Source organism: Barbatula barbatula (assembly GCF_947034865.1).
Source record: "Barbatula barbatula genome assembly, chromosome: 11".
In the NCBI taxonomy this organism is placed as follows: domain Eukaryota; kingdom Metazoa; phylum Chordata; class Actinopteri; order Cypriniformes; family Nemacheilidae; genus Barbatula; species Barbatula barbatula.
The window spans coordinates 13,615,656-13,642,454 of NC_136774.1; the positions used below are offsets into that span (position 1 = coordinate 13,615,656).

Sequence of the window (26,799 nt, forward strand, 5' to 3'; positions counted from 1 at the left end):
GGTGACATCACTTCACTGCCACATATGATGGGATTAACTACCTGAACAATTTACCGCCTTTATCCTGTTGTCTGCATTAGGCACAAATTTAAAATGCTTAGTCACTACAATATTTACCTTGTTTGCCCTATTACTATTACTACAACTATGTGTGGCTCCCTGAAATGTCAGTGAGGACCACAGCTCAAATTTAAGTAATATATTCAAATAACCTTTGTAGCTGCCAAGTTTATTTTTTTATGCCAATAAAATGCAAAATATTGATTAAGATACAGATAATAATAATAAAAAGATCCCAAGTCACTGTAGTACTGTACACATTATTGCCTTAAAAAATGGGCATGAACATCCTGAAGGACACGCCGTACCTGAATCTGTCCTTTGGCCATGACCCGATCCATGTTCTCACCATCATCTCTGTTCTGTTTGATCTTACTGTAGCACAGCAGCCTGAGGGTCTGAGAGCCCTCCAGTTCAATCTCAAACTCCTGTGTAAAGTCCAAACTTTCATTACTTTCACGACACCATTCACAGCTGTATTATAACTTTTAGCGTTACTAAACAGCTGACAAATAACTGACAATGTTAACAGTGTGCTGAGGATTAGTTGCAGTTCTAACCTCATTCCAGTTCGGCTCTGTAGTGTCTCTGTACACGCGAGTCTTGGCATTGTTTACAAAGTAGCCGAAAGAGTCCACTTCTAAAGTACAGTAGAGATCTACGTTGAGGACAAGAACAAATAGTGAGCTAGTTAGAATATAATAAAATACATTAGAACTGGTTTTCAACAACAGTTTACAAGAAAGCTTCTTCTGCGGACGGAGAGTGTAGAAGAACGGAAAGAGTAATAATTTCAAAAGAAAAATCCAGATTTCAAGATGTTTATTAAATGCAGTTTTCACAGCTGAGCTATTGATATGTGCTGTATTGACATAAACAGAGCTATTCATTTCATCATGTCTAAAACATTTTACATTAAAAAAAGAAAATCACATAGTGCACCTTTAATAGTTGGTGTAAACTGTCTGAATAAGAGAGATAAATCAGTGATGCAGAATTAAATCTAAGAAGGAACGCCGTGTTCCCAGTTAATCCAAGCCTTTGCCCATCCTACTGTCTGCCCAACAACACCAGAGAGCAGGTCAGGTGTTTTCATGCATGTGCGCACATATTAGAGAGTCATTCAATAATTCAATGATGACTCAGAGATGGATTTCATTCCACTTAATTGCAATGGGTGCAAAAAACGTGGCTGTGGTCCCATAAAGTAGGTGAGATGAACTTACTTAAGCTCTGTTTCAGCCCAGATGCAGAATGAACAATCACATTCAGAAAGCCATACAGCCCTGTGGATTCATCATCTATAAAGAAAAACACCACATATAGAGATGGTACTTTATTGATTTAAGAGAGTCAAAATGCAAAACAGAAGAAAATGTGTTAATACTAAATTGACAAAACTATTTGAACTACTTTGGATTGTATGGTCACATAGTTTATGGTATTATATATACACCTTCTTTGTTGATGGTCAGAGGGACATTGTGAACCGTCTGGAGCTTTATGCAGGAGTTGGTGAGCATTTGCAACTCCAATGAAGTCAAGGAGAAACTCTTAAAACCTGGAGAGGTATATCCGTAAGTAGAGTGAGATGAAAATGACCTAATAGTAGCAATGTCATGTACATGGAAGGTCAAATATATTTTTATATCATTTTTGATATACTGTAAAGCTAAGATGTGCCTATCCGGTTTCTTGTTGTTACGGAGGTAACCAACTTACACTTTTTCTGCTGTTCTCGAATGATCTCTCGCCATTCCTCCCGTTCATAATCAGATGAAATCAGAAACGTATAGCCCTGCATTACAACACAAGAAACTTAACTTTTTAGGCCGCTTTCACACTGCTCAATATTTACACAAAATAACTTGTAAAGATCCAGCTGTTATGTTATTCGTAGTACTGATTCACCTTGCCGTTCCTGTTGTTGACTCTGAAAGCCATGCAGGGAGACATGAGCAGTAGCAGAGATTCTTGTTCACACAGTTTCTTCCTGAGACGATCAAGGACTTTACCCCCTTTACACACTTTCTGAATACAGAAGACATGGACAAGAGCAGAAAAGATGAACGATAAGAACAGCATGAAACATACTACATATACTTTGTCTCTAAACAAATTAATCTGCTAGATTAGTAACAAAAATGTATCACTGTGTATGTTCCTATAAAACTATCTACCTTTTCCCTCTGTATCTCATTTTTCATCTGAGAGATCTTGACCTTCACAGCATCTATCTCTTCTTCTGGTATCTGGGGGATCGGTGAGGACTCTGATTCATCAATGCTCTGGAAAGTCAGGTCGGCTAGTGGGATATACCACTTACAGTCATACTGTTGTCCCTTCCTAAACACAGAAAGAGACGCAATCCAAAAACTCACAATGCAAATAGATTTGAAAAATGAAACCAATTGCAATTTGCTTCGCAAATATTATCACAGTGTATAAAAAAGAAGCACTTTAACGGTGCTTTGCAAAACAAGAGATCTTGACTTGCCCTCCGGTTTGTTTCTTCAATTTGGCGCAAAGCAGCAGATCTGTAAACAGGAAGACATGGCGAAGTTTTCGGGACCCTTCCACTAACTCCACCATAAACTGGTCTCTGAGAAGCTGTCGATTCTATAAAGATATTAAATTGACTTTAAAAATACAGATAAAATTAAAACATTGATAACATTTTTATTTTTAACATTTATATAGCACTTGACACACTTTGTTTCAACTGTACACAAGTAGGGGGCGCTCCTGCCTTATTTACTAGTTTGTGAATCAGTAGCAGTCTCACTATTCTGCCTGAGGCATGAGGTCATTTAAAGTAGGTGAGGATGAATAGCAGCCAATGAGATACCCAGAGACATTCACTCCGATGGAGGCAAGACACACTTAAGAAATCGTGCTATTGTGAGTGAGTCACAGGAGCTATTTTCATGATAATGATGCCACCCTCAAGCGGTTTCTAGGGACGAGCGTAGTTACATGTGATGACAAACGTGTGCCGGATGATTCACAAAATTAGACATGATGGTAATCCACTGTAAGTAATAACTGAGAATAAAAAGCACATACAGTTTTACAAAAAAATGCCTAGAATTTTTCCAAAATGTATAAACAATAGTTACTGCAACAAAGAAGGAAAAAGTAGCAATTTGTTTGATTTAGATTTCTCCATAAACTAAAACTTGTTATGCAGATGGGTCCAAAGACATCAATCTCAGGTCATTCTTTACAAATGGATGTGCAATTGCGCTCCTGACTGACCGAATCTTTAATTGAAGGGTGTGTGACATATGTTAAGACATCTGCTCTTTTCATGGCCTGAATGACTGTGTTTGTGTATGTGTGTAAATAGATGCGCATACACACAAAACATTCACACCGACCTATGACCCTGGTTTCAGTGAGGGTGTGTTTATCCCTTTATGTTCAAACTTGCATTTTTCCCTCTAAAGTGCACCACGTTTAGGCCCACATGATATACGGGTGCGGTATTGACTTTGGCTGCACACTGTACAGTGGGCATTCAGAGACATCTGCTAAAACAGACTAAGATGAGAAGCAGCACATGGTCATGATCTGCATCCATCATCTTCTAGAGACAATAATTACACAGAACATGAACTATGATGACCTGATGTAAGAAACTATCCTTCATCTTTTTTAAAGGAATAGTTAACCAAATAAATAAAAATGATTTTCGCTTTTCCTCCCCAGTATGTAATTCCAAACCTGAATGAGTTTCTTACTTCTGCACAACACAAAAGAAGATATTATGAAGAATGTTGGTAACCAAATCAACATTTATCCCCATTGACTTTTCTACTGAGATATTTCTCAAAATATCATATTTTGTGTTCCACAAACAAAGAGTAATATGCATATACATGAAAATAAATAAACAATGTTTTAGGTGAACTGTCCCTTTAAACAGGCATTACTAGTTCTGTGAATAAACAGGGGCTCTGTCAGACACATTTGTTACTGTAAATATGAGTTACTCATTGAGTGCATAATAAACATTCAAGGATTTTTTTGCGACTATTTTCCAATAAATTGACTGAAACGTGAGAAGAATTTCTTAATTTCTTCATTGACGGTTTATAAACCTGACAGGAAGAGAATGAGTAATTCAGCAACATTGTTCCTCAGTTTATCTGCCAGACTGTTTGTTGGCTTAGTTCGGCAAACCAATTTTCTCTTTTCTTCTTCAATCACCAATAGTGTTTAAACCAATATAAATAAATGCATTTAGCTTCACAATGAATGATGAAAATATACAAAAATTATTTAAATTTTCTCTCATAAAAATGCCTGGCATGTCCACAAGCTTACAGTCCCACACACTTTTCCGGTAATCTCTGAGGAAGTTCAGTATCAGGTCAGCTGACTCAAAGACGGAAGGGGTCGGAAGACATGCGTGTTTGTTCTGAAGCGCGGAAGGGTGTTGAAACACTTTGTGCGACCGTTTGGCGAAAATGACCCAAAGGCGGAAGGGATATAGGAAGGTGGGAGGTCAGTGCACACTAGAGACTGAGCATCACAGTGGATATTTGTTTTCCTGTTTCATACATACTGAAAATCTGATAAGAATAACATTAGTTTAATATTATAAATGAATTAGAATAAGATTAGTAATGTATTTTGTTAAAAGTGATGTGAATGTAGAGATTGCTTTATAGGACTGCTTATAAGCACATAAACAAGCTGCATGTTATTTGTGGATAAACTGTATATCTGCATTTCTGATGCTATGTTGACCATCCAACAACGCCGCAAATGTCTTTAAATCTGAATTCACAAGTGTTTTGCTGTGTATACTGACCTCTCCTTTCTTTACAGTCATAGACTGACGGCGGGGTGTGATCTCTTCATTTATACTAGAGAGAAAGTTTTGGGAGATGCGGAGGGCGTCCTGCAGCAGAGGGTGATCTGGATGATTGGATGGGGTGTGCTTTAGTAAGTCCTATGTTTAAAGAAACACACCTTTAATAAAGCAATCTGAACATACATGACAAAACATGAACTTATTATGCAACATAGCCCATTATATGCATGTAACTGAACAAACAGAGATTTACTCACATGGAGCACTAGAGTACTACGGGTGACTCGATCGACCGGTTTATACAACAGGGCTGAGAATTAGGAAAACATCACAGTTAACAGAATATTAAAGTGTCAATCTGTCCTTAGGCATGGGCTACAACATACAATATGGTTAAGTTACAATAATGCTCTAATAATAAATGATTAATCTCTTACTTTCCAAAGAGTTCTTGGCATTGTGATCTTTAACCTCTTTGGTGCTCCAGACTTTCAAATTCTGTGTAATGGTAAACAAATAATTACACACACATGCAAATACATCACAATCTATATGTCGTTTGCTCTCAAAACTGACCTCTGAAATCTCAGCAAACTGAGAATTTGCCTGACAACACTTTTCGGCCATTTCCACAGCTACCTTATAATTGTCCACAAAAGCCCTGTAAACACCGAGCTGGCTGGCCTGTGTGCATCAAGATATGGGAAGAGAAAGTGATTAAAAGTCAGTCTTTGTGAAGGATTACTCATGCATGCTACACTGACATCATGTTGCTTGCTAAGGTAGAGCAGGCAGGTTTACGTGGCCTGTTTAAGCACGGCTGACATGGTTCTGGCATTCAAAGACAAGCAAATACCAGCCTGACACAGCATAAGCACAACAGCACTACACGAGAGAAACAACAGACATGTTATGACAATGCACGAATTGGTTGCTACCTTCCTAAAAAAGTTGTTGGGTTAACAAAGTTTGCAAAGATCACCAAGATGAATCTTCTCTTCAATTCTTTTTCAATCATCATTGAACAGTGATTTCCCTCGCCAGACTCATACCAACACTTTATTTTCCAGAGGATTTCTTAAAGAGTCTTAAGTATGAATACATGCTGACACAAAGACAAAGTGACTTGGGCCAAACGAAGCCAAAATGTCGCTGTGAATGAGCGTTTGTGTGACGAAGAGAAAAACACCATTCAAAAGGCAACAACTGTGAAATGGGCACAGATAACAAGCATTTTCCATGGCAACAACTCGAGGGCTGCCAACACTGGGATGAAGAAGAGAATGCACTGAGATGGAGTTTGTCATGAGACACAGAAGTCCAGCACTCCCACCAATACTGCCATTATACTGCGACTGGAGAAACTTGTGAGGGATCCAGAATATTAGCAGTATGACGCCAAAATTGTCAAAGAGACAAGGTTTTTTAAATGTTGTTTAATCCCAAACACTGTTAACCTCACTAGCTGACAAAATATACGATGAATATAAATATTGAAGGTTTCTGTAAAAGATATTGTGGGCACATTTATTTTGATTACTTAATCCACTTGAACTAAACACTTTTGTATAAACAGGGACTGTTAGCTCTAAAATTGAATCATTTTAATGTAATAATCATTAATAAACTGTTTTAGATTACTATTCCGGACAAACAAGTGTCCAGCTAACCAAGCTGGTTTTTATTATAGTGTGAAAAAAATTGTTTGGGCAAGTTTCTGTACTTCACTCATGTGAGGAGTCAAGAAGCTGCCATGCTGTGGGAGCTGACGGTCCATGATAGGGTAAGGGAAAGCCCAACAGTGAGTGGGTTTCCAGGGCAGCTATGGCATCATGCTTTCTTGGAAACAGAGGAAACACTGAGCTCTCTGTCCACTTAAGGTCTGTGCTGCCGTGTTTCCCTGTGGGAATTGGTGTTTATTTGCCTCTCTCTGAGTAAAACACACACACTCTGGATGAGAGAGAACCATGCTGCACAACACACACACCCACTTATGGCAATGTAAACACAGTGTATGCACAGAGGTGATGCTAAACGCTTTTCAAAACATTGAAAACAAAAATTATATTGTTAATTGCTTAAAGAAATTACATAGCATGTCAACTTAATTTTTATTGTCTGGTGTGATATGATGCGATTTAAGTTTTAACCACCTACTGTATATTAACAAACTAGATGATGTTCATTTGAAAATGTTATAGGAGTACCAGTATTTTGTTAACTTTTTTTATGTTTTTTGTCCCAGTGAGAAAAATAGCTTATAAATTAAACTATTGATGTTTATTTAAAAATGCAGAAAGGTTTGTGTGAGGTGACTTTTTGAAAGGAACAGTAATACTTTCCCCATACAAAGTAACAGTGCCATGTTAAATATCAAATAAAACCAAAACAAATATGACGAATGAAAACATTACCAATTGAAATGTAATAATTTACAAGGAAAAAAATAGACACAGCTCATTCCTTTAAAAATGTAGCTTAATGTTCACAAATACACTGAACTGGAAAAAAGAGAAACAAAAAAGCTACAAAAAGCTCAACACGTGTCACCAATGCTTTAATAACCACAGGTATTTGGAGCTAACAGTATAATCCCTACAAGATTAACAGCGCAAATCAAACATAAATGCTCACAGCCTCCAGTCATAACCTCAACGCATTTATATTTCCAAAAGGAGATCCATATAGCTAGTGATCTCTTAAAGTTGGCAAATGTACAACATCTATATTTGAATTACTGCATTTGACTAGTTCATCAGCATTTAATCAAATTAATTTGTTTAAAGTGAACGCGAAATGTTTTAATGTTTAATCACAATTTAAGAAGTGAGTAATACAGTGGGGCAAATAAGCATTTGATACACTGCCGATTTGATCAATTCAAGATGACTGTCAATCTCCCTCGGACTGGGGCTCCATGCAAGATCTCGCCTCGTGTAGTGTCAATGATCCTGAGAAGGGTGAGGGATCAGCCTAGAACTTCAGGGGAGGACATGGTCAATGACCTGAAGAGAGCTGGGACCACAGTCTCAACGGTTACCATTAGTAAACACACTACACCGCCATGGATTAAAATCCTGCAGCGCACGCAAGGTCCCCCTGCTCAAGACAGCACATGTCCAGGCCCGTCTGAAATTTGCCAAAGACCATCTGGATGATCCAGAGGAGGCATGGGAGAAGGCCATGTGGTCAGATGAGAATAAAATATAACTTTTTGGTATAACTCCACTCGCCGTGTTTGGAGGAAGAAGAAGGATGAGTACAATCCCAAGAACACCATCCCAATCGTGAAGCATGGGGGTGGAAACATGATGCTTTGGAGGTGCTTTCTGGGGACAGGACAACTGCACTGTATTGAGAGGAGGATCGATGGGGCCATGTATCGTGAGATTTTGGGCAACAACCTCCTATCCTCAGTAATAGCATTGAAGAGGGGTCGTGGCTGGGTGTTCCAGCATGACAATGATCCCAAACACACAGCCAGGGCAACTAAGGAGTGGCTCCGTAAGAAGCATTTCAAGGTCCTGGAGTGGCCTAGCCAGTCACCAGACCTGAATCCAATAGAAAATCTACGGAGGGAGCTGGAACTCTGTGTTGCCCAGCGACAGGCCCAAAACCTGAAACATCTGGAGAAGACCTATATGGAGGAGTGGGCCAAAATCCCTGCTGCAGTGTGTGCAAACCTGGTCAAGAACTACAGGAAATATCTGACCTCTGTTATTGTAAACAAAGGTTTCTGTATCAAATATTAAGTTCTATTTTTCTATTGTATCAAATACTTATTTCATGCAATAAAATGGAAATTAATTATTTAAAAATCATGATGAATCAATGTGATTTTCTGGATTTATTTTACATTCTGTCTATCACAGTTGAGGCGTACCTACGATGAAAATTACAGATCTCTCCATTCTTTGTAAGTGGGAAAACTTCAAAAATCGGCAGTGTATCAAATACTTATTTGCCCCAATGTATATAAATAATATAGCCCCTTTTACATTGTTATTAGTTTACAGCCCCAATTATAAAGAACGTTGCAATTTTTGCCCACCTACGCTGTAATGTGATCTACACCTCTGGTTACCAAACCCCAATACTGTACCTTTCAACCCCAGCATATTTGATGGCTGCCACACCAACCCGAGACCCCCTATCTGCTTTACTTGCAGTCACATGACCCTGAAAAGCTTTCATCTACACAAGCGCCGAGTCCCAGGGGGCGTCTATAAAGAAGTGAGTAAAGTTTCAGTTTCCACAGTTAATTGTGGCGAATGGCATGATGTGGCTGTTGCTAGTGAAGCACGCTAAACCAGTTATCAAAGGAAACTTTCCTCAGGGAGGAGAGACTGGAGAGGCACGCTTTGATGTGGACTACTTTAAAGATCATCTCAGAAACATCTCGGGTGGTCTGATGGAAACATCATGTATGGATTACCCAACCGAGACATGTGGCATCCAGTGATTGTCCGAATCGGCTGTTGTAATGGGTATTGCTACAGTAACACTAGTACATTATTAAAGTCAAATACATTTTGAATCTTTTTTCCGGAACTGTGACATATTTGAGTAAAACGGCTTTTGGAATGAGAGAAAATCCAAGGCGGGGCTTTCTTGAGTATTTCGGGATACCAAATAGACTTTATACAGTAATAGGTTTTAATACACAACACACTGCTCACCAGCTTCTGGAAGAGGTCGCCCACACATTGACAATGGCTCCACTGTTGCACTCTGGGTAAAAGGCCATCATAAAAGTCTTTGTGGATCTCGTGAAGCTCAGGCACTTTAAAGAAAATGGTTTCTATCTGCTGCAGGGATAACACAGGCTGAGAGGTGGTGGCAGCTGCTTTCAGGGGCTTCATAGGCTGCGATAAAGAACACAGGGTCAAAGGGAGTCGGCTATGGAGTATGGAGGACCGGGAATGGCAATTAGAAATAAAATGAAGAATCAATTGATCAGTTAATAATTAAAACATAGAAATGCAAACAAATAAATAACTTTTTTAATTGAAAAATTAATAGACTCAAAATGGTTTATTTAATTTGTGTTTTAAAATGCAGTTTGAACAATAAAACATTAAATTCAAATAATTTTTAAATAAATAGATACATTTATAACTGTTTAATCCATGCTTTAAAATGTAAAAAAACATTTTAAATGCACATTTTAAATTGCATTTAGCCAAATCCTTTTTTTATCAAAAAATGCCATTCGAAAGGACACACGTCAGCTTTCGGCTCAGTTTTAGGATACACCCCATCTCCCATATGTCATACGAAGTAGAATTTCATTGGACAGCAAGAAAGACCTACCGCCATTAAAACAGTAACTTTATTGCACCACGATCCATAACTACATGACATGGCAGAAGTAAATTCGAACACTGCATATATGTGAGCAAGCATACAGACAAAAACTCAAATTACTCTACATCAATCTCACACACCAACTCCAGCAGCAAATGACTGAAGTCCAGCGCATGATCACGTTGTTCTTTTAAAATGGCGAGAGACAGAGCTGGAGATCCGCACAGAAACAAAGTTCAGCATGAGCTCTACCAACAAGGACCTCGACACTGAACCTATCCACTCAAAGAGACCAGGATGTGTTAATCTGTTGTTGTGGATGTCAAAACGAAATCGCGTGGCCGTGAATCAGGGGTGTAGAGACGAGGATGAATTTCAGGTAGGTATTGTAATGCTGACAGGAAAGCCTCCTGCAACCCATTTTCATTAACACCCTGTATAACATTACACCGCATATGAGCAGCGCGGCAAAAGACTATAACCCATTATGAACAGAAATTCTGTTCCTGGATGCGATGGAACAAAAGCCTTGTTATTAATGGTTTCTTTGGTCATTTGTTGCACTACAGGATGTAAATACTCCTTGTGCATCAGACGTGACGCAGGTTTTGTTAACAAAGCATTTTGTCTCTACATGGGAATTACTGTGACTGTGGCGTTGTAATTCCAGATCAAGTTGCATCTCATCTTAATGACAGCCCAGATTCATTGCGTGAGCAACACATTTTCACTGATGTGAAAGAACGTGATCATGCTGCTAAGTTGTCTTGTGCTGCACATCTTGTTTTATAGGGTACACACACCGGTGGTAGCATCCCCCGATAACAGCGATTCCCAATCCTGGTCCTCATGACCCCCGGCAATACACATTTAGTCTATTTCTCTTATCCACCTTAAGACGTTTGCTAGTAAGTTTTTTTCAGGGTTAACGCTGAGCTCATGAGGAAGGTGGATCTCTCGGGCCAGAGTTGAGAACCACCATTTTAGACGGTGCATTTCCATACTTTCTTGCTGTCCAATGAAATTCCGCCTAACATCTGCATCATATGACATGTGGGAGAAGGGGTGTATCCTAAAACTGAGCCAAAAGCTTATTGGTTGCCCATATGTGTGTACTTTCCAATTGCATTTTTTTTATTTGATTGACAAATGGATAAAGAAAAGCATTTGGCAAAACCACAAAGAAAAGCAATTGGCAAATAGAGAGAGAAAAGTATTTGGCAAAAGCTTTTTTTAAAGCGATTTAAAAATGTGCATTTAAAATGTGCATAATACAACTTTTTATTTTTAAATTTTTTACGTTTTAAAAGTATAAATTAAATAAACAGTTTTAAATGTATCTATTTATATATATAGATATTTTAAATGTTTTTTTCTTTAATGCTTTATTGTTCAAATAATCTACATTTTAAAACACAAATTAAATAAACCATTATAAATAAGTCTATTAATTTCCCAATTAAAAAAGTTATTTATTTGTTTACATTTTTATGTTTAATTATTAAATTGATCAATTGTTTCTTCATTTTATTACTAATCGTCACTCCCGTTCCTCCATAGTCGGCACGCATCCATTTTTGTAATGTGCAGAGCTCAGCACCACAGTAAAAATGCCTTTGAACCTCTTTAATGAGTCAAAGTGTGGTAAAACATATGGCTAAAAGCCATATTACTCACCAGTAAAAGGGCCTCCAAGTGGCTGAGATAGGTCTCCTCACTGGCCAGGATCCCTGATAGGACCCATTTCCTCATCTCCAGGCCTTTCTCTATGTCCAGCTCTGTCTGTGAAATGCCCAGGGAGGTGAAAGTGCTAATTACACGCATGGGCCAAAAACACATTCCACACTACAAGACCTAGCAATTCTTCTGCAACTAATCCCTGCAGATTTACAGAGGTGAATTTAAAAACAGATAATTCAATTTACTGATAAGGAAGATCTGAAATGACATTACAGGGTTATACATTTTGAGCTGTGGCTAAAAGGATCAGTTTACCCCCCCAAAAAAAATCCCATCACCACAATCATTTTTCCTCATGTCACTCAAAATCTCTTTTTTCTGTGGAACACAAAAGATGACGTTTTGAGAAAATGTCTCAGTGGATTTTATGCACACAATGAAAGTCAATGGGTCCGATTTGTTTGGTTACCAACGTTCTGCATCTTCTTTTGTGTTCTGCAGATGTAAGAATGAGGATGAGGGTGAGTAAATGATGAAAAAAAAACTAGCCTTTTAAATCATAGCACAAACCCTACATGAAGGTTACATCGAAGGTCAGCCCACAATACTTGAATGTCTCTTACTGGTTTAGTGGACTTCAAGGATCCCATGGAGGGTGTCTCTCTAATGCTTCTGCCCTTTGAATGAAGGCGTGGGGAGGAGTGGGAGTCATCTGTGTATGATGCAAGGTCAGGAGGCAAACGCTGGTCCTCCACTCTCTCCCTGTCATAAGCGTATGCTGGAGGTGGAGTACCACCGAATGGTACATCTGCAGATGGAGAGGAGGGAGAGGTCAGAGGTCATACAGTACTTGACGAACTGGTTTCATGCATATTTTTGTTTTATTGTACCTTTAAACTGAATCTTAAATAATTCAAAACACAGGTAAGATATAACATCAACATTATATTACTACGTATTCATTATAATTCAATATAGTTTCACACACACAAATACTTGTTCAAGAGTGAAGGTTTTATCGTAACTCAAGCGCTTGAGATAATCAATATATCCCTGACCAGAGACAGTGTCTCATACATCTTATTTCTTAATGTAATCCACACAGAGGACTTTGAAACCCAAGCTGAATAGCTTTTACCTCTTTGCCATAAAGACCTTGACATATTCAGTAATTGAAAGCAACAGATAGAGTCTGCCAAGCCAAGACAACAAGAGCCATTAGGGATTTATCACCCATTTTAAATATATTCTTGGAAACGTTGTCTACCATGTCTCGATTCTAAGCCACATTTAAGCCTCTTGTTTATTATGAATGCATGACACAGCACCTTCATTATTCAAAAGGAGCATGGTAAAACAACAACTGAATTGTAAAATTTCCTCTAATGGTATGACAACAAGAACTTTGAGTTCAAAAGCCGTCCAAAACACAACATTTGCGATAAAATAAAAAGCACATGAAAGAATATTATAATTATAGGCACATGAGATGCATTGCTAACGCTCTTTTTTACGCTAAACCTGAGGAAACATTTTCTTCATACAATCTGGTTGAGGATTTGTTACTCAAGGGAATAGGAATGATGCTAATGGAGAGGAATTTAAGAAGGCCAAGTAGACTCATGTCATTTTGCCTAAAGGCCCAAACACACGAACAATGAAAGACTACACGAGTCCTGCCTCTGTCCTGACAGACACTATTACTGGCAGCGAAAAGACAATATGAAACTTGGAAACGTGACAGCCCATTGGCGGAAATTCGAAACTGAAGTCAAAGCACTCCATTTAGAAGACGACTGACAAAACCCTTTGAGCGGAAACTGAAAGCTTCTAATCGCTCCAATAGCACATGAATAATTCAATGCCATTGTTCTTGTTTTAATTACCACTGATGAGGATTACATGGACGAATAGCTGGATTAGTGGTGCCATTTTAATACACTGAGCAGTATTCAAAATGAGGAACAGGTGCTGGGCTGTAGCCAAACAAATGCACTTCATACAGCCTATAAGAAACACTTCACCTAAAAATCCATGCAATGGAGGCACGTACTGGGTAGTTTACTCAAAATCATACCGTCATCTGTGGCTCTCAAATCTCATTCGCACTTCTGCATCTTCAAACGTGCAATGAGACACCACAAAAACAATGACATTTGTCACCATTGATGGTAAATCTTCCACAATGTGTCTATAGACTATAATAAAATGTGTGATGCAACAAAATTGCAGTCACAATATCTTCTGTTCCGGAAAACATTCTCCAAAAGACCTCTGTTCGTTTTTAATGTAGGAAGGAAAGTAAAGCTTTAAAGCCTATTAACATGCTTTTTGCATCAAATGTGTTTTCGTCTACACTGCCTCGAGAAATAATAAATCTCCATCAAAGGCTGTTATGAGCAACAGTGATTTATTCATTTGTCTGTATTTGTGGAATCACTACTTGAGTCTTAAAACAGACACTCATTTCCTGCAGCATGTGAACAGCTCAGCACTGGGGAGACGTTGACGTTGAGACAGAAGCATATTGACTATGTGTTCTTCTTATCTGGTGCCCTGATCAGTTCAGTCAAGACTGGTCAAGTCTTCAGTCAAGTCTGATGCTGCTTTACAGGCAAGAGCTTGCTAGGTGTAAACAAAACACACACAGAGAAATGACCATATCAAAATGTGTAAAACGTAGCTGAGAATACATACCTCTCATTGGTTAACAAAAGCATATTCAAACCAATAAAAAAACATAAGCAAAATATAAAGGCAAACGAATATTTCAAACATTGAGACAAACTAACCCTTACAGAAAAGACACGTATTTAACATGTGCAAAAAACACATGCGAAATGTGTTTTTGAAACATTTTGGTGTGAATTCAATGTGAATTCCCATGTGAAAAATCCATGGGATGTGAAGAACATGTGATCGCATGTGGAGACATATCACCACACATTTCACACGTGATCACGTGTGTCTTTTCTGTAAGGGTAAGTCTGTGAATTTCTGCAGATTCTGTACAAGGGCCTGTCCATAGCTTTCCACTATACTAGAAAGCAACACAAGCACTGCTGTAGCCTACATAACGTGACTGACATAAAACCAAACCCACTTTAAAGGATGTGAGTTTGTTAACGTTTTTTTATCAAATTAAAGATGAAGACCAGGCCAATTGTAGATAGTGTCTAACAAATAGGACTGTACCGCACAGAATTACTGTACATCAACATCAACGACCATCGTGCAACAGTCTACCATGATTCCATCAGCAGTCAGTGGCTTATGTGGGACAGGGCTCGACATTAACGCTTGTCCGCTCGTCCGGGACAAGTGAAAGTTTTGTATGGGCAAGTGAGAGAGAATTTTACTTGCCCGACCAGAGTAACTTAGCAACTTAACAGCATAACAGCAGTGCGACATGTGTAGAATAATAAGAATATGTGCTTTAGACAGAGCTGAATGTCTGTGTGAAGTGCGTTTGTCGTAGTTGTGTTTGTCTGTGTGTGACGATAATCCGTATAACTAGATACGGACACGGAATCTCGTTATTTAAATGTCATCTGGCTGTTCCGAGTGTTTGAGAGAATTATGTGCACAGTTAAACATAGGACATAAGGGATGGTCGAGGATTTATCTGCGTCTGCACTGTATGAGGATATGAATTCATGAGTTCCTCTGAGAGTTTATTTTACAAGCGGTTTACTGAGTGAAGCTATCAGCAAACACACAAAAACATATTGTATTATTATTCAAATGAAACGTCATTTTTGATTACTTTCGATTACTTTTGATGTACTTGGACAAGTGAATGACAAATTTACTTTGAAAAGGAAAGAGAGGACTCCGGAAACATGAAGGCAGGCCTGCTGAGTGACCTGGCATAATGCCTGCTTAAAAATAAAGAGAATGATAGCCTGAACAAATAGAGAGCTGAAAAGAGAGAAGTAATGGATTACAGAGAGAGAGAGAGAGAGAGAGAGAGAGAGAGAGAGAGAGAGAGAGAGAGAGAGAGAGAGAGAGAGAGAGAGAGAGAGAGAGAGAGGAATGTAGACGGGAAAGCCATGCCAAAGGGCAGTCTATGTTCCTTTGTGATTAGCCACTAGCATTGAGGTTATGAGAAAAACAATTCCTGTTTCTAACACCAAGGCCATATTGACTATGGAAATGGACATATTTCACTGGGGGGCAGAGGGCACATCCCTACAAACATGACCTGATGTCATCTCCTTCATAGGTTGACACGTAAAGTACCTGTTATTTTGCAATACATTGACAAAGAATATTTTAAAAAATCACATAAAAAAATCTAAACTATGATAAAGTGCATCAATACAAAAGGAAAAAAAAAATTACTTGAATATATGATCATTATTTAAAACTTTTATTTAAGTTGGGTAGTCGTACCTGGAGAGTACAAAAGCTCAGCTTTGACAATAGTACTCTTACCATTTATCAGGATTAATGGTATAGTTTCAGTTTTGCTAATTGAATTTATGACATTTAATATTTCATTTAAATTTATATATTTTAAAAATCATTTGGAATTAGCTGGTGTGAAACAACAGTCCCTTGTCACTGTGAACATGAATCAGACATTGAGGAAGTGTGTAGGGATGTTTGACCAAGACACTCAACTTTCCACAGGAAGTACACAAGTTTGTGACAAGGTCATACTTCCAACTATAACACAGATTTACATATATCCAACCACTCATACATGTAAACGCTACCCAATAGAAAATTATGCCAATGACACAGTGAAACATTATTATAAACAAATATTATATAACAAATATCCAAACTACCATTAATTCGTTATCCTAAACCTATAAACCTAAAAAACAAACATGTTGATGCCGTGATTTGAGGGACAGGACTATTTGTCTGTTTGCAGAAAGTGGCATTTACACTCTTCACCCTTAAAAAGTGAAGAAATTCCTTCCATGGAACTTCAAGTCTGCACATGCCGATCACGAGCAGCCCTCCCTCACATAACACTGTCATGTCTCTTCACATGTAAAACCAGGAAGTCTTTCATAAAACAGAGCAGTTAAAAATGTCTTCAATTTCCTTGAAAGGAAACATCAATAACTGATAGTGTCTGATATGATAAAGACTTAAAGCTGCTATATAACAATTCAAAGCAACAGATGGAGAGCAAAGATGTTATCAGAAAACGTCGACTCCTGAAGTAGACCGTCTGGTTAGTACTGAACTGCAGGGTGAACAAAGTGCAGACGGGTGGCGACATCAGTGATAGCTCAACGAGAGGCCGATTAGCAAGTCATGACGCAACATTTCAATCCTGTTGATACCAAAAAAAGGCCGTCCCCCTGCTTAACAAACACATTCACAGAGATCATTTTAATCTGTGTGTTTCAATATGATCCCAAAAGCCACTGGAAAGCACCAGATGTGTATGGCTAGAACAATCCATCTCATAGCCATCTTCTCTAACTATAAACTCCTAATGTCAAGTTTCTTTAATGCCACATAATAAAGCATCTGCAGCAATATATTATAACATTATCTAGAGCAGGTCTGAAAATGAAATTTTCTGGGGACCCTTTGCAAACTTCTGGAGGCCCCCTGGGGGTCCCCAGAAAATTTAAGGGAAAAAGGTTAGGCAAAAGTCTATGAACATTATCATTGTTTCATATCTAAGTTTATATCTGTTTTTGCAATTCATGCATAGTTTTCAGAATTGTTTATATTTGTATCTTTCTAGTGAGTTTTTTTCATTATGGTTCTTTGTTGCTGCTATAAATAAATTCTAAATGCCAATGTCTCCTCTCGATTATATACATCCAACAACTATAGCCTATAACTTTTAAATTTGGAAACAATATGTTGTCTTTATAATATAACATTGACTGTACATTTAACAAAGTTTACTATAAATGATTCTTTACACATAAAAAAGTAAAGAACATTTTTGGTAGGGACCTCCATTTAGAAAGTTTAAAAACCCTTGATCTAGAATATCCCTGTCACTTGGATGTAGGTCATAGGTGACCTGCTTCCTACCATGCATAACGCATGTAAAAAGTTCAGGTTTTTTCAAGTATATTTTAAAAAGAAATGTTAACATTAAACCACTAAAGAAATGAGCAATCGTGGCTATGTAAATCAATAGTGTAGTTTGTTTAATTCCATGAGTCAGTCGATAGATCTGAATCACCATGTCCAGACTCCAGGCAGCTATAATTAAACACTCAAATGGGAAAAACAGTGATACAAAAGATCTTATCCAGAAACCAATCCAACAATTAAGCCATTGAAATATTCTATATACATTAAACATTTGTGTTGTAACGTTGGCGAAGAAATACCCCATGTGTTTTTATCAGCGCTACACTCAAATTTCCATATGTTAAAAGTGCAAAACGATAACGGGTCATTTCAACTCAAACCAAGCGATTTTTCTTCGATGTCATGACACATTGAGATTAGCACAACAGTGTGATTGTACCATATAGGGCCTTACAAATCAAGATAAAATTATATTACAGTTCTTCCTGGATTTTAGACGTGTTCATAGTAAAAAAAACAACTTTTGTTTTATTTTTGCACATTTTACATGTAATGCAAAGGACAAAATAACGATGCTTCTATCTTTTTAACATAATTTTTACCCCTAGAAAGATTTATGCCCGGTTTCACAGACGAGGCTTAACACTAGACCCAGACTAAAATTAATGTTTGAGTTTTCTAAACAGAAAATAGCTTGCCCTGATATATGTTTTAATATGTCTGTGCCTTTGTTTTGTCTAAAGATGCACACCAGAAATGTTTTTTTCCAAGGCATTTTTATAAAAGTGACTTAAATATCTTAATTTAACTATGGCAAAGTCCTGGGTTAATCTAAACCTTGTCTGTGAAACCGGTTCATAAGCTCACACTGTGATTTATTCATGGGAATGTATGATGACCCCAGACATGAATTGTGATCAACAGGACATATCTGTTGTATGAAATTATCATTTTTGGCAGGTTTACACCTGATTCCAACAATAAAACAAAGGATGTGGCATGTGCGTGTGTGGATTTGAAAGCAGGTAGGCAGCACAGTTGTTTTATCTGGACCGTGTGGTTATTGTGTTGCAAATTCCCGTAACACCTCAAAGACCAACCGGTGGGCCTTTTTCCCCAGAAGGGAGACAATGTAAATATAGCAGACAGGAAAAATCTCTTCAGCCATTCAATTGTTACTATTTTCGATGAAGTAACTTCCTGTTTATGACAGACCGTCTACAACTCCTCATCAACAACACTTAAGAAACGTCAAAGATAAGATACAGCAGAATAAAATCTAGTGTTATTTTTGTCAGTCACTCATTTTTATCTTTTTTGTTTCTAAAGTACAACAAATTAAACAAAAGACATAAAGAAACTAAAAGGGAACACGCACAGAGGAAGCAGCACAATTGTCAATGTGATTTCTGTATGTTGCTTGTCATTCTCTCTATTCTACACTTTAAGTAAGTTGTGCAATATAAACTCTACCAGTGCAGGGCCGTAAAAGGTCATTCTGTAAGAATTTGTGAGATGAGAAGTTTCCCTGAACACATAAAAACTGATCTACATGCCTAGAATGACTTTCAATGTCAATAGACACTTTGAGATTAGCCTTTTTCATTTAACTTCTCTGATCGAATGTTTGATCACTCATTACCTCGTATTTGGTAACATTTACTGGAACTTCATATTTCTCACTTATTGTTTCATCATCATTCTTTTCCACATGTCCAGAAAAACTAAAATGAACATTGCACAAAGGGAGGTAAGGGTTTTTTGGACACAAACAGCTATTTCTTCATATATTTCACAAGACATGTAGGAATGAGGACAGCCCCTTTGTTTTCATAATTTCATTTTCACATTCCCTATGGGCTATATGCATGCATGACTTCCGCGTTTCACAGGAAGAACCCTAGGACCCTATTTGAATGTTATAACGAAATGTTAACTTCTAAAAGTATAATTTCAACTATGGTAGAACAGCATTATACTATTGCTGTGTGCAACGAACAGCATCTGCTAAATTGAACTATTCTCTCATTTTTACATTTACATCGTACAGTCACGCATGTAGAGCCCATTGCTTCATAAGAAAGGCAAGAGCCAGGTGAATGTGGGAGGGGCATTCATTCCCACCTCTTTATCCCAGCAGTGTGTAATAACAGAACTCAGTGGGGTAAATTCCATCATGACAGGTTTCCACATAACTGTGGGAACTGCCCCTTCATATCTTTCTGTGGAAGTTGGAACTGTAAACAGCATCACACTTCAATAGAGGAATCCGGCTTACGGTCTGAACTTGCTCACTGTTTTTGTTTTGTACAGTTTTGAGTGAGAGAATCAAGTGGTCAATTGGTGGAAAAGATTTTATAGACAAATAATACAATGCTTGTAAATGTAGAACTGGCCGCAGCAGGGTTCCTATTCGGGAACTTATGAGTCATGTTGAACATTTCATGATTAATGTTTATGGGGTTTGAATAAAACCTATGCTACTAAAGGAATCCTAAATATGAACCTAATCAATAACTTTTTTATTTCAATAAAATCTTGGGTGTTAAAACGACCCTATTTGACCTCTGTCCCCCAATCTGACAAAAACTGTACCAGTAAACCGTGCGACTCCCTTCACATGCATCGATTTCATGAGATGCCTCTAAGAATAAGGAGAAAAGTGCTGTGGTGTTAAAAGGATTTGCTCTTTCAGTAAATCAATGGAGCTTTTTTAACAACATGCTCACCTGGGAGCCCTCGGTCGCACGGCTGAGAGGAAATTGATTTTACCAGAGAGTAACACAGACACGGTTCACTTTTGCTTGGCTACAAGCATCATCCAAAAAATAGCCTCCATCAATGGCAATTCACTTAGGACGGACAGTTGAAGAGCCAACACAAGACCTGTTTAGATTCACACCAGGGGAAAAATAGCAGCAGGTCGATACTTGCAGACTATGTTACATGGGTCAGTGAAAAATTCAGCATGAAGAGTGTTTATTTTTTCCAGCATGAAATGGTATTACTAATGCTGTGTCACCGTAACGTCTGGCCCAAGATAATTCAGGGAGTGGAAAAGCATCGCTGTGGCTAATATTCATGAAAGGTATGTGCGATATTTAGATGTGTCCTTCTGTGGGAAAAGCACATGGTATCAACCACAGCCTCTTTAAAACCGATGGTTATCTTAAAACTCAGCTAAGGGCAGTTTTTTCATTGTAAAACCTCATTAAAATCAACCAATACATGTGTCAACCAATCCAAATCAACCAATACAACAAATAACTCTTATACACTTTATGTATGTCTAAACCTACTATTTGAACAATAACACTGGAACGATCATATGTGGTTTGGATTCAAAAGCCTAATGCTTCAATTAATCAGCTGTGAACCAATTCAGCTTTTTGTGCACTTAGATAAGAATAGAGAACAGGCCAAATTTCAAGTGTTCAGATTTAACACACTTTACAGGCTGATCCCATCCACACACAGAATCAAAATAAAAGCTCAGAGCATGGGAAAGGGTGGCACTTCTGTGGGACCTAAGCATCACATCTGTTCAACACACACCGCCTGCCGGTTTGGCTGATGGCCAAATTGCTCCATCAAAACACTTCAATCGTCTAGTGTCTGGCTTTATTTTGAATAATGATAAATCAGGGGCCAGCCTCCAACGTCATTACATTCTCTATTATCAGACAGGTCAAAAAGAAACCTGATGAGAAAACAGGCTATAGTTATTAAACAAATGTAGGTAACACTTTAAGGTTGTATTTGTAGTTAATGCATTAGCTAACACGAACTAACAAATAACAATGAATAATACTTTTACAACATTTATTAATCCTACTTCATGTTAAGGGCAAGTTATGGTCCTTTCCTAGGCGCCGGTTTTCATTTACTTGTAAACAAGACAAGAGCAGAAGAAGAATCAGCTCATTGTGTATGCTGTCTGAGAAGCATTAGCAGTGATAGCGGCAAGTGAACAGTCACTTTTGTTTCAGCTTGAGTTGTTCAACACAGAAGAACAAATAATTTACTTAGATAATTCATTTGGAAATGCGTTTGAGTAAAAATGGGTTATCGCAGAGTTCTGGACCGGAGGGGTTCAAACAGACCAATCACAGCGCTTGTGGTCCGTATAGGGCTGATGCAGTTGAGTAGATGCGTTGATACATTTTTGGAGAGGTGGTCCTACCCACGACCAGAACTTGCCCATTAGTTTCAGCATTTAATACATATTTTAAATAATATATTGTAACTGTTAAAATTAGTTAATGCTCAATGAAATAACATGAACAATTGTTTTGACATTAACTAACATTAACACAGATAAGTATATGCTGAAAAACTATAATCTTCACTGTTAGTTAATGCATTTACTAATTTTAACCAATACAACCTCATTGTAAAGTGTAACCCAGATGTGAACAGTTTGGAGTGGACAAAGGGTAGATATTTAAGCTTAATTTTTGTATTTTCCATGCATTTTGCTTTCACTCAAAGCAACTCCAGGTCACATTGGAAGTACACATTTTCACATTCTGTGTTTCCCAGGGATCTAACTCATGATCTTATGCTCAACTGAGCAGGAACAGGTCTAAAGTGTTGAAGTTAAGAAAAACACACCCACCAAAACACACCCTTAACTAAAGAGGCCTCAATGGAAACCATAAAATCTACACTCAGTGGCTATTGGTTTTGCCTCGGGATCCACAGGCTGTGACATCAACACGATTATTTAGTTTTGCAAACCGAATAGTTGCATTTAATGCAATTCATCGCAGCATTGCTCTTTCTCTGTTTTTATTTGGGAGTGTATTTATTTCCATTCTTTGTCATTTGTGCCATTTTTGTGTTGTGACCCACAGTCGCGGTAAATCACATGCCGAGCATTAACATAAAGAACATCTACAAAGATATAAGAGCAGCTCGTATAAGTTGCACACTTGACCTCCAGGCTTCACTTAAAACCACTTTACACACACATAATTGCCTTACAGCTCCCCGGGGGTTGTGAATGTGCTCGTGGGCCACTTTATATTTCATAGGCAGTGTATTTACCACACCTCTCAAGCAGCTGAGAAATTCCATAAACACTTTAGGGAAGGAGCACAGAAGGCCCTTTCAGACTCTCCAGGGATGTTGGGCAAGTCCTGGGGATCAGAGCTCACAGTAGGGAAACAGTGGAAAAATAACTTTGTATTTTTACAGGCACTTTTGCTTGATGTTATGAGGTAAGCGGGGAAGATGACGGTAGGAATAATTATTAGTAACAGAAACTGGTTGTGCTCATTGTGTAGAGTTTGGACATGTAAACACTTAATGACAAAAACTGGTTAGTACGCTCAGACACCTGTAAAAGCTGGAGGGATAGTTCAAACAGAAATAACAATTCTGTCAATATTTATTTACCCTCATCTCATTCAAAACCTGATACAAAGGTGTATCACAAAAGATAATTTAATAAATGTGTGTTTTGTGTCCACACAATATGGGGGCCTGTGTTGTCTGCTTACCAACGTTCCTCAAAATATTCTTGTATAGTCTGCAAAAGAAAGATGGTCATACAGGTTTGAATCGAGATGAGGGTGAGTAAACGATGAAAGAATTGTATTCCTTGGGTGAACTATCCCTTTAAGCATCATGTATTCAAATAGGATCATCTAAAGTGGGCAAAAATATGTGGTCATCATGATGTTGTTGTGAATAATGAACGCGGACAGAAAGAGAATCAAGTCAAATAGGTTACGCTGTAGGGGAAGAGCAGGATGGGGGTGGGTGGTTTTGCAGCAGTTGACAGGGACGGGTTCAGAATTAGGACATGGAGATGACACGGCTCAGCCACACACAAAGAAAATTACAGTAAAAAGATTGTACTGTTTAGAAGACCTCCAGGGAAACATACAACGTGGTCATGATTCAGTCACTGTGCTGATGAATGAAGGAACGAGAGCAATTCAGTTTGAATGTTAAATACATTATAAGTTTTGTGAGTTAATACAACTTTACATATGAAACAGGAAGGCAGACAAAAACACCAGTTTAGCCGGTTCTTCATTGACCATCTGAGGTGACAATACCATTGGAATCTTCTCAAAATGTACTCGGCAACAAGGTCCTGTAGAAATTCCTTCTGTAATCTGACATTTTGCTTGGTAATAAAGACACTGTTCCGCCTTTGTGACATGAGCGAGCATTGCGTGGAAGGAAAAGGCTTTCTGGTGGCTCATCTGTGATTATTAAAGTTGTAATAATGTTGAGAGTACTTCCTTGCATGCTATTTTCAAATTCAAACAATAGATTATGTCTATAAGGTCCATTAACCTGGATGCTAAACTATCCGTCACGAACTAATCCGTATTCAAGTCTGCTATTAGTATAATCATTTTAAATTAAAAATCTTTTTATGTACTCAAAATTACACTTAAGTATACTTCACCTATACTGACAGAAACGCTATATATATTTGGTCTATACTTTCACTCCATCATTAGATGTAGATGTACTTAAAATGATAACAAAGTATTCCAAGTATACTTGGCTTATAGTTGTGTTTACTCTTTTGATTGAGTAGCGCTTAATTTCACAAACCGTCTTATAACGTACATAAAGGTTTATACGTATATAGTGCCTGTACAATACTGAATGTAGAAATTAAATAAATAGTAAGTTCTTTAACTTTAAAAACTTACTGCACAAAATTACTATACAAACTATCAACTAGTAGTTTACTGAGAGTATACTGCACACTCCAAGTACTTTCCAAGTAGTTTACTTAAAGTACTTTCATAAACTAAAAATGTGCTAAAAGTATTGAACAAAGACAACTTCACGTCACAACGCTTGTAGTACAGTTGCAGTGCAAATGGAAAATGTAGTTGTAAACAAGACGTGTACTCAACATTTACTCCTGTTACAAAGTATACTTAAAAGTAGTATTAAAACAGTGGTTTTAAAACAGTAAAAGTAGGCCTACAGGAATATTACAAGTATACTACTTCAACATGGATATACAGTAAGTATATGAAAATATACTTGAACTGCACTTAATAATAATAACTACTTTTCTGTAAGGATATGTGTAGCTCACTCATAAACGTTTACAAACAGGAAGGATTACATGATGCAACTTTTAGCGTCTGAAATGTATTATATTAAAAAATGTGTAAAAAAAATATTGAATAATGTTGAAAAATATAATTAATAAATATTATACTACGAAATATAATGGCATATATAATATAGAAAATATAGAGCAATTTGCCAAAATGAATTTTGTAGATGTTCTGACAGTACATAGTGACTACATCATCTCAATCTACACTTGGTATAGCCCTCTGCTATATAAATAACATGCTTTTGTGTCTGTGTCAATGGAAGCGGGCATCTCCGCCCATGAAATGACAATGATCTGCTCTCTGCCCTGCAGCTGGCGATGTTAGTGCAGGACTCTCTGAGCCTGTGCCAACTGTATCCAGGCCAGGCTGGCCTCATCCCTGTCCCATGTACACTGTCCAACCCCCATGTCAACAGGTGACGTGAAAACAGACATCTGCATCGGGCCTGCTTAGTTTGTCTTTGGGCATCGGTAGAGAAAAGTTCAAGCATAACAGACCACATAAGTAGACTGTTGGAGAAGCAAATTACATGCGGCGGTTTGCCGCTGCCGCCCGGCTTTGCGTGCACATGTTGCACGTTTGATGTTGCATTAGGAGTATTTCTGATGTCTAAGCTTTCGTTGGATTTACGAGTTCTGGCAGATGATAAAATAGAAAAAAAAAGAAGATGGATGAATGCCAGCAAATACCTCTCTCTATTCCCAAACTCATACTGAACTCAGTCCACAGATTCTGCTTTTTAAATACTAATGGTGAGAATTAACCGACAGTTGAAAAGTGTATTACAAGAATGGAGTGATATCTGTGTTTTTATATATTACAATGTATTGGTAGATTATTTGTTGGAAGTTTACTCCATCTTTGTTTCTGCATTATTGCATTACATATTTTATATCTGCTTGACAAAAATGTCTGTTTGTTTGGATCAAATGCTGGCTATACAGTATACCAGATAATATATGTACAACAAAATATTTAGATTTTCTTTTAGCTATAATGCCCAGCCCTGTGTTCTTCCACCTGTTAGCCGAATGAGCATAAAACTAATGTTTAAGTATTACCCACAAGAACCCAAGCCAGCATAACCAAAGCACATCTTAAAGGGGTCATATGGTGCGAATGCATATTTCTATTTGTCTTTGGTGTGTTATAAGTTGCCTATGCATGTATTAGACACGTAAAATTGCAAAAATAAAGTGTCGGAACAAAAGATGCATTATATCTTAAAGCGAATGATCACCCAGATCTGCCTGAAATGCCTTTACAACCCCACAAATCTACATCAGTTTGTGGTATGATTTGACTAAGACTACCCTAATGTAAACACAAGTAACTTGCGCTTACCTGTCAGTATAATTGCTTTGGAACCTGAGGCGTTACATTTCCGTCACACGCTTACAATATTCGATCAATCACTACGCACTGGTTAACTGGCCAATCGCTTTCCAGAGCGATTTTCATATGACCCCTTTAAGAGAACTGTATGTAAGAGCTGTAACAAAGGAGTGTTTATTCTAATAATGCAGGCAGGATTAGCATGTCTGTTGCTTAGAGGTGACTTTAAAAATTGGAAGGCGCCGGATGATCTACTTCTTTCCCAAACAAGATTTGATATGTTTAACCACAGAGGAAATCTTGGGAAAGATTTTGTTGTGAATGTTATCATAAGGGTTTACCACAAAGATGTCTTAAATAAATAACTGACAAAAAATATGACACAAGACTCAAATTAAAAGCCAGTTCACCCAAAAATGAAAATCTGTCATCATTTACTCCCGCCTTGTTCTTCCAAACCTGTAT

The 26,799-nt window shown here is 37.8% G+C and overlaps 1 protein-coding gene across 1 annotated transcript in view; it reads right to left on the reverse strand.

The window, feature by feature from the left end:
- The window catches only part of LOC306900307 (breakpoint cluster region protein), a 37,676-nt gene that overhangs the window by 6,975 nt on the left and 3,902 nt on the right, over nucleotides 1-26,799 (reverse strand). Inside the window, exons 2-16 of the mRNA XM_079467126.1 lie at nucleotides 12,493-12,677; nucleotides 11,867-11,971; nucleotides 9,562-9,747; nucleotides 5,459-5,566; nucleotides 5,320-5,380; nucleotides 5,140-5,192; nucleotides 4,880-5,020; nucleotides 2,558-2,679; nucleotides 2,241-2,406; nucleotides 1,972-2,091; nucleotides 1,783-1,858; nucleotides 1,517-1,621; nucleotides 1,287-1,361; nucleotides 621-718; nucleotides 369-488 (exon numbers count right to left, since the gene is read on the reverse strand). Of these exons, the coding sequence (XP_079323252.1) occupies nucleotides 369-488; nucleotides 621-718; nucleotides 1,287-1,361; nucleotides 1,517-1,621; nucleotides 1,783-1,858; nucleotides 1,972-2,091; nucleotides 2,241-2,406; nucleotides 2,558-2,679; nucleotides 4,880-5,020; nucleotides 5,140-5,192; nucleotides 5,320-5,380; nucleotides 5,459-5,566; nucleotides 9,562-9,747; nucleotides 11,867-11,971; nucleotides 12,493-12,677 (1,721 nt within the window). The remainder of the gene's footprint in view (nucleotides 1-368; nucleotides 489-620; nucleotides 719-1,286; nucleotides 1,362-1,516; nucleotides 1,622-1,782; nucleotides 1,859-1,971; nucleotides 2,092-2,240; nucleotides 2,407-2,557; nucleotides 2,680-4,879; nucleotides 5,021-5,139; nucleotides 5,193-5,319; nucleotides 5,381-5,458; nucleotides 5,567-9,561; nucleotides 9,748-11,866; nucleotides 11,972-12,492; nucleotides 12,678-26,799) is intronic.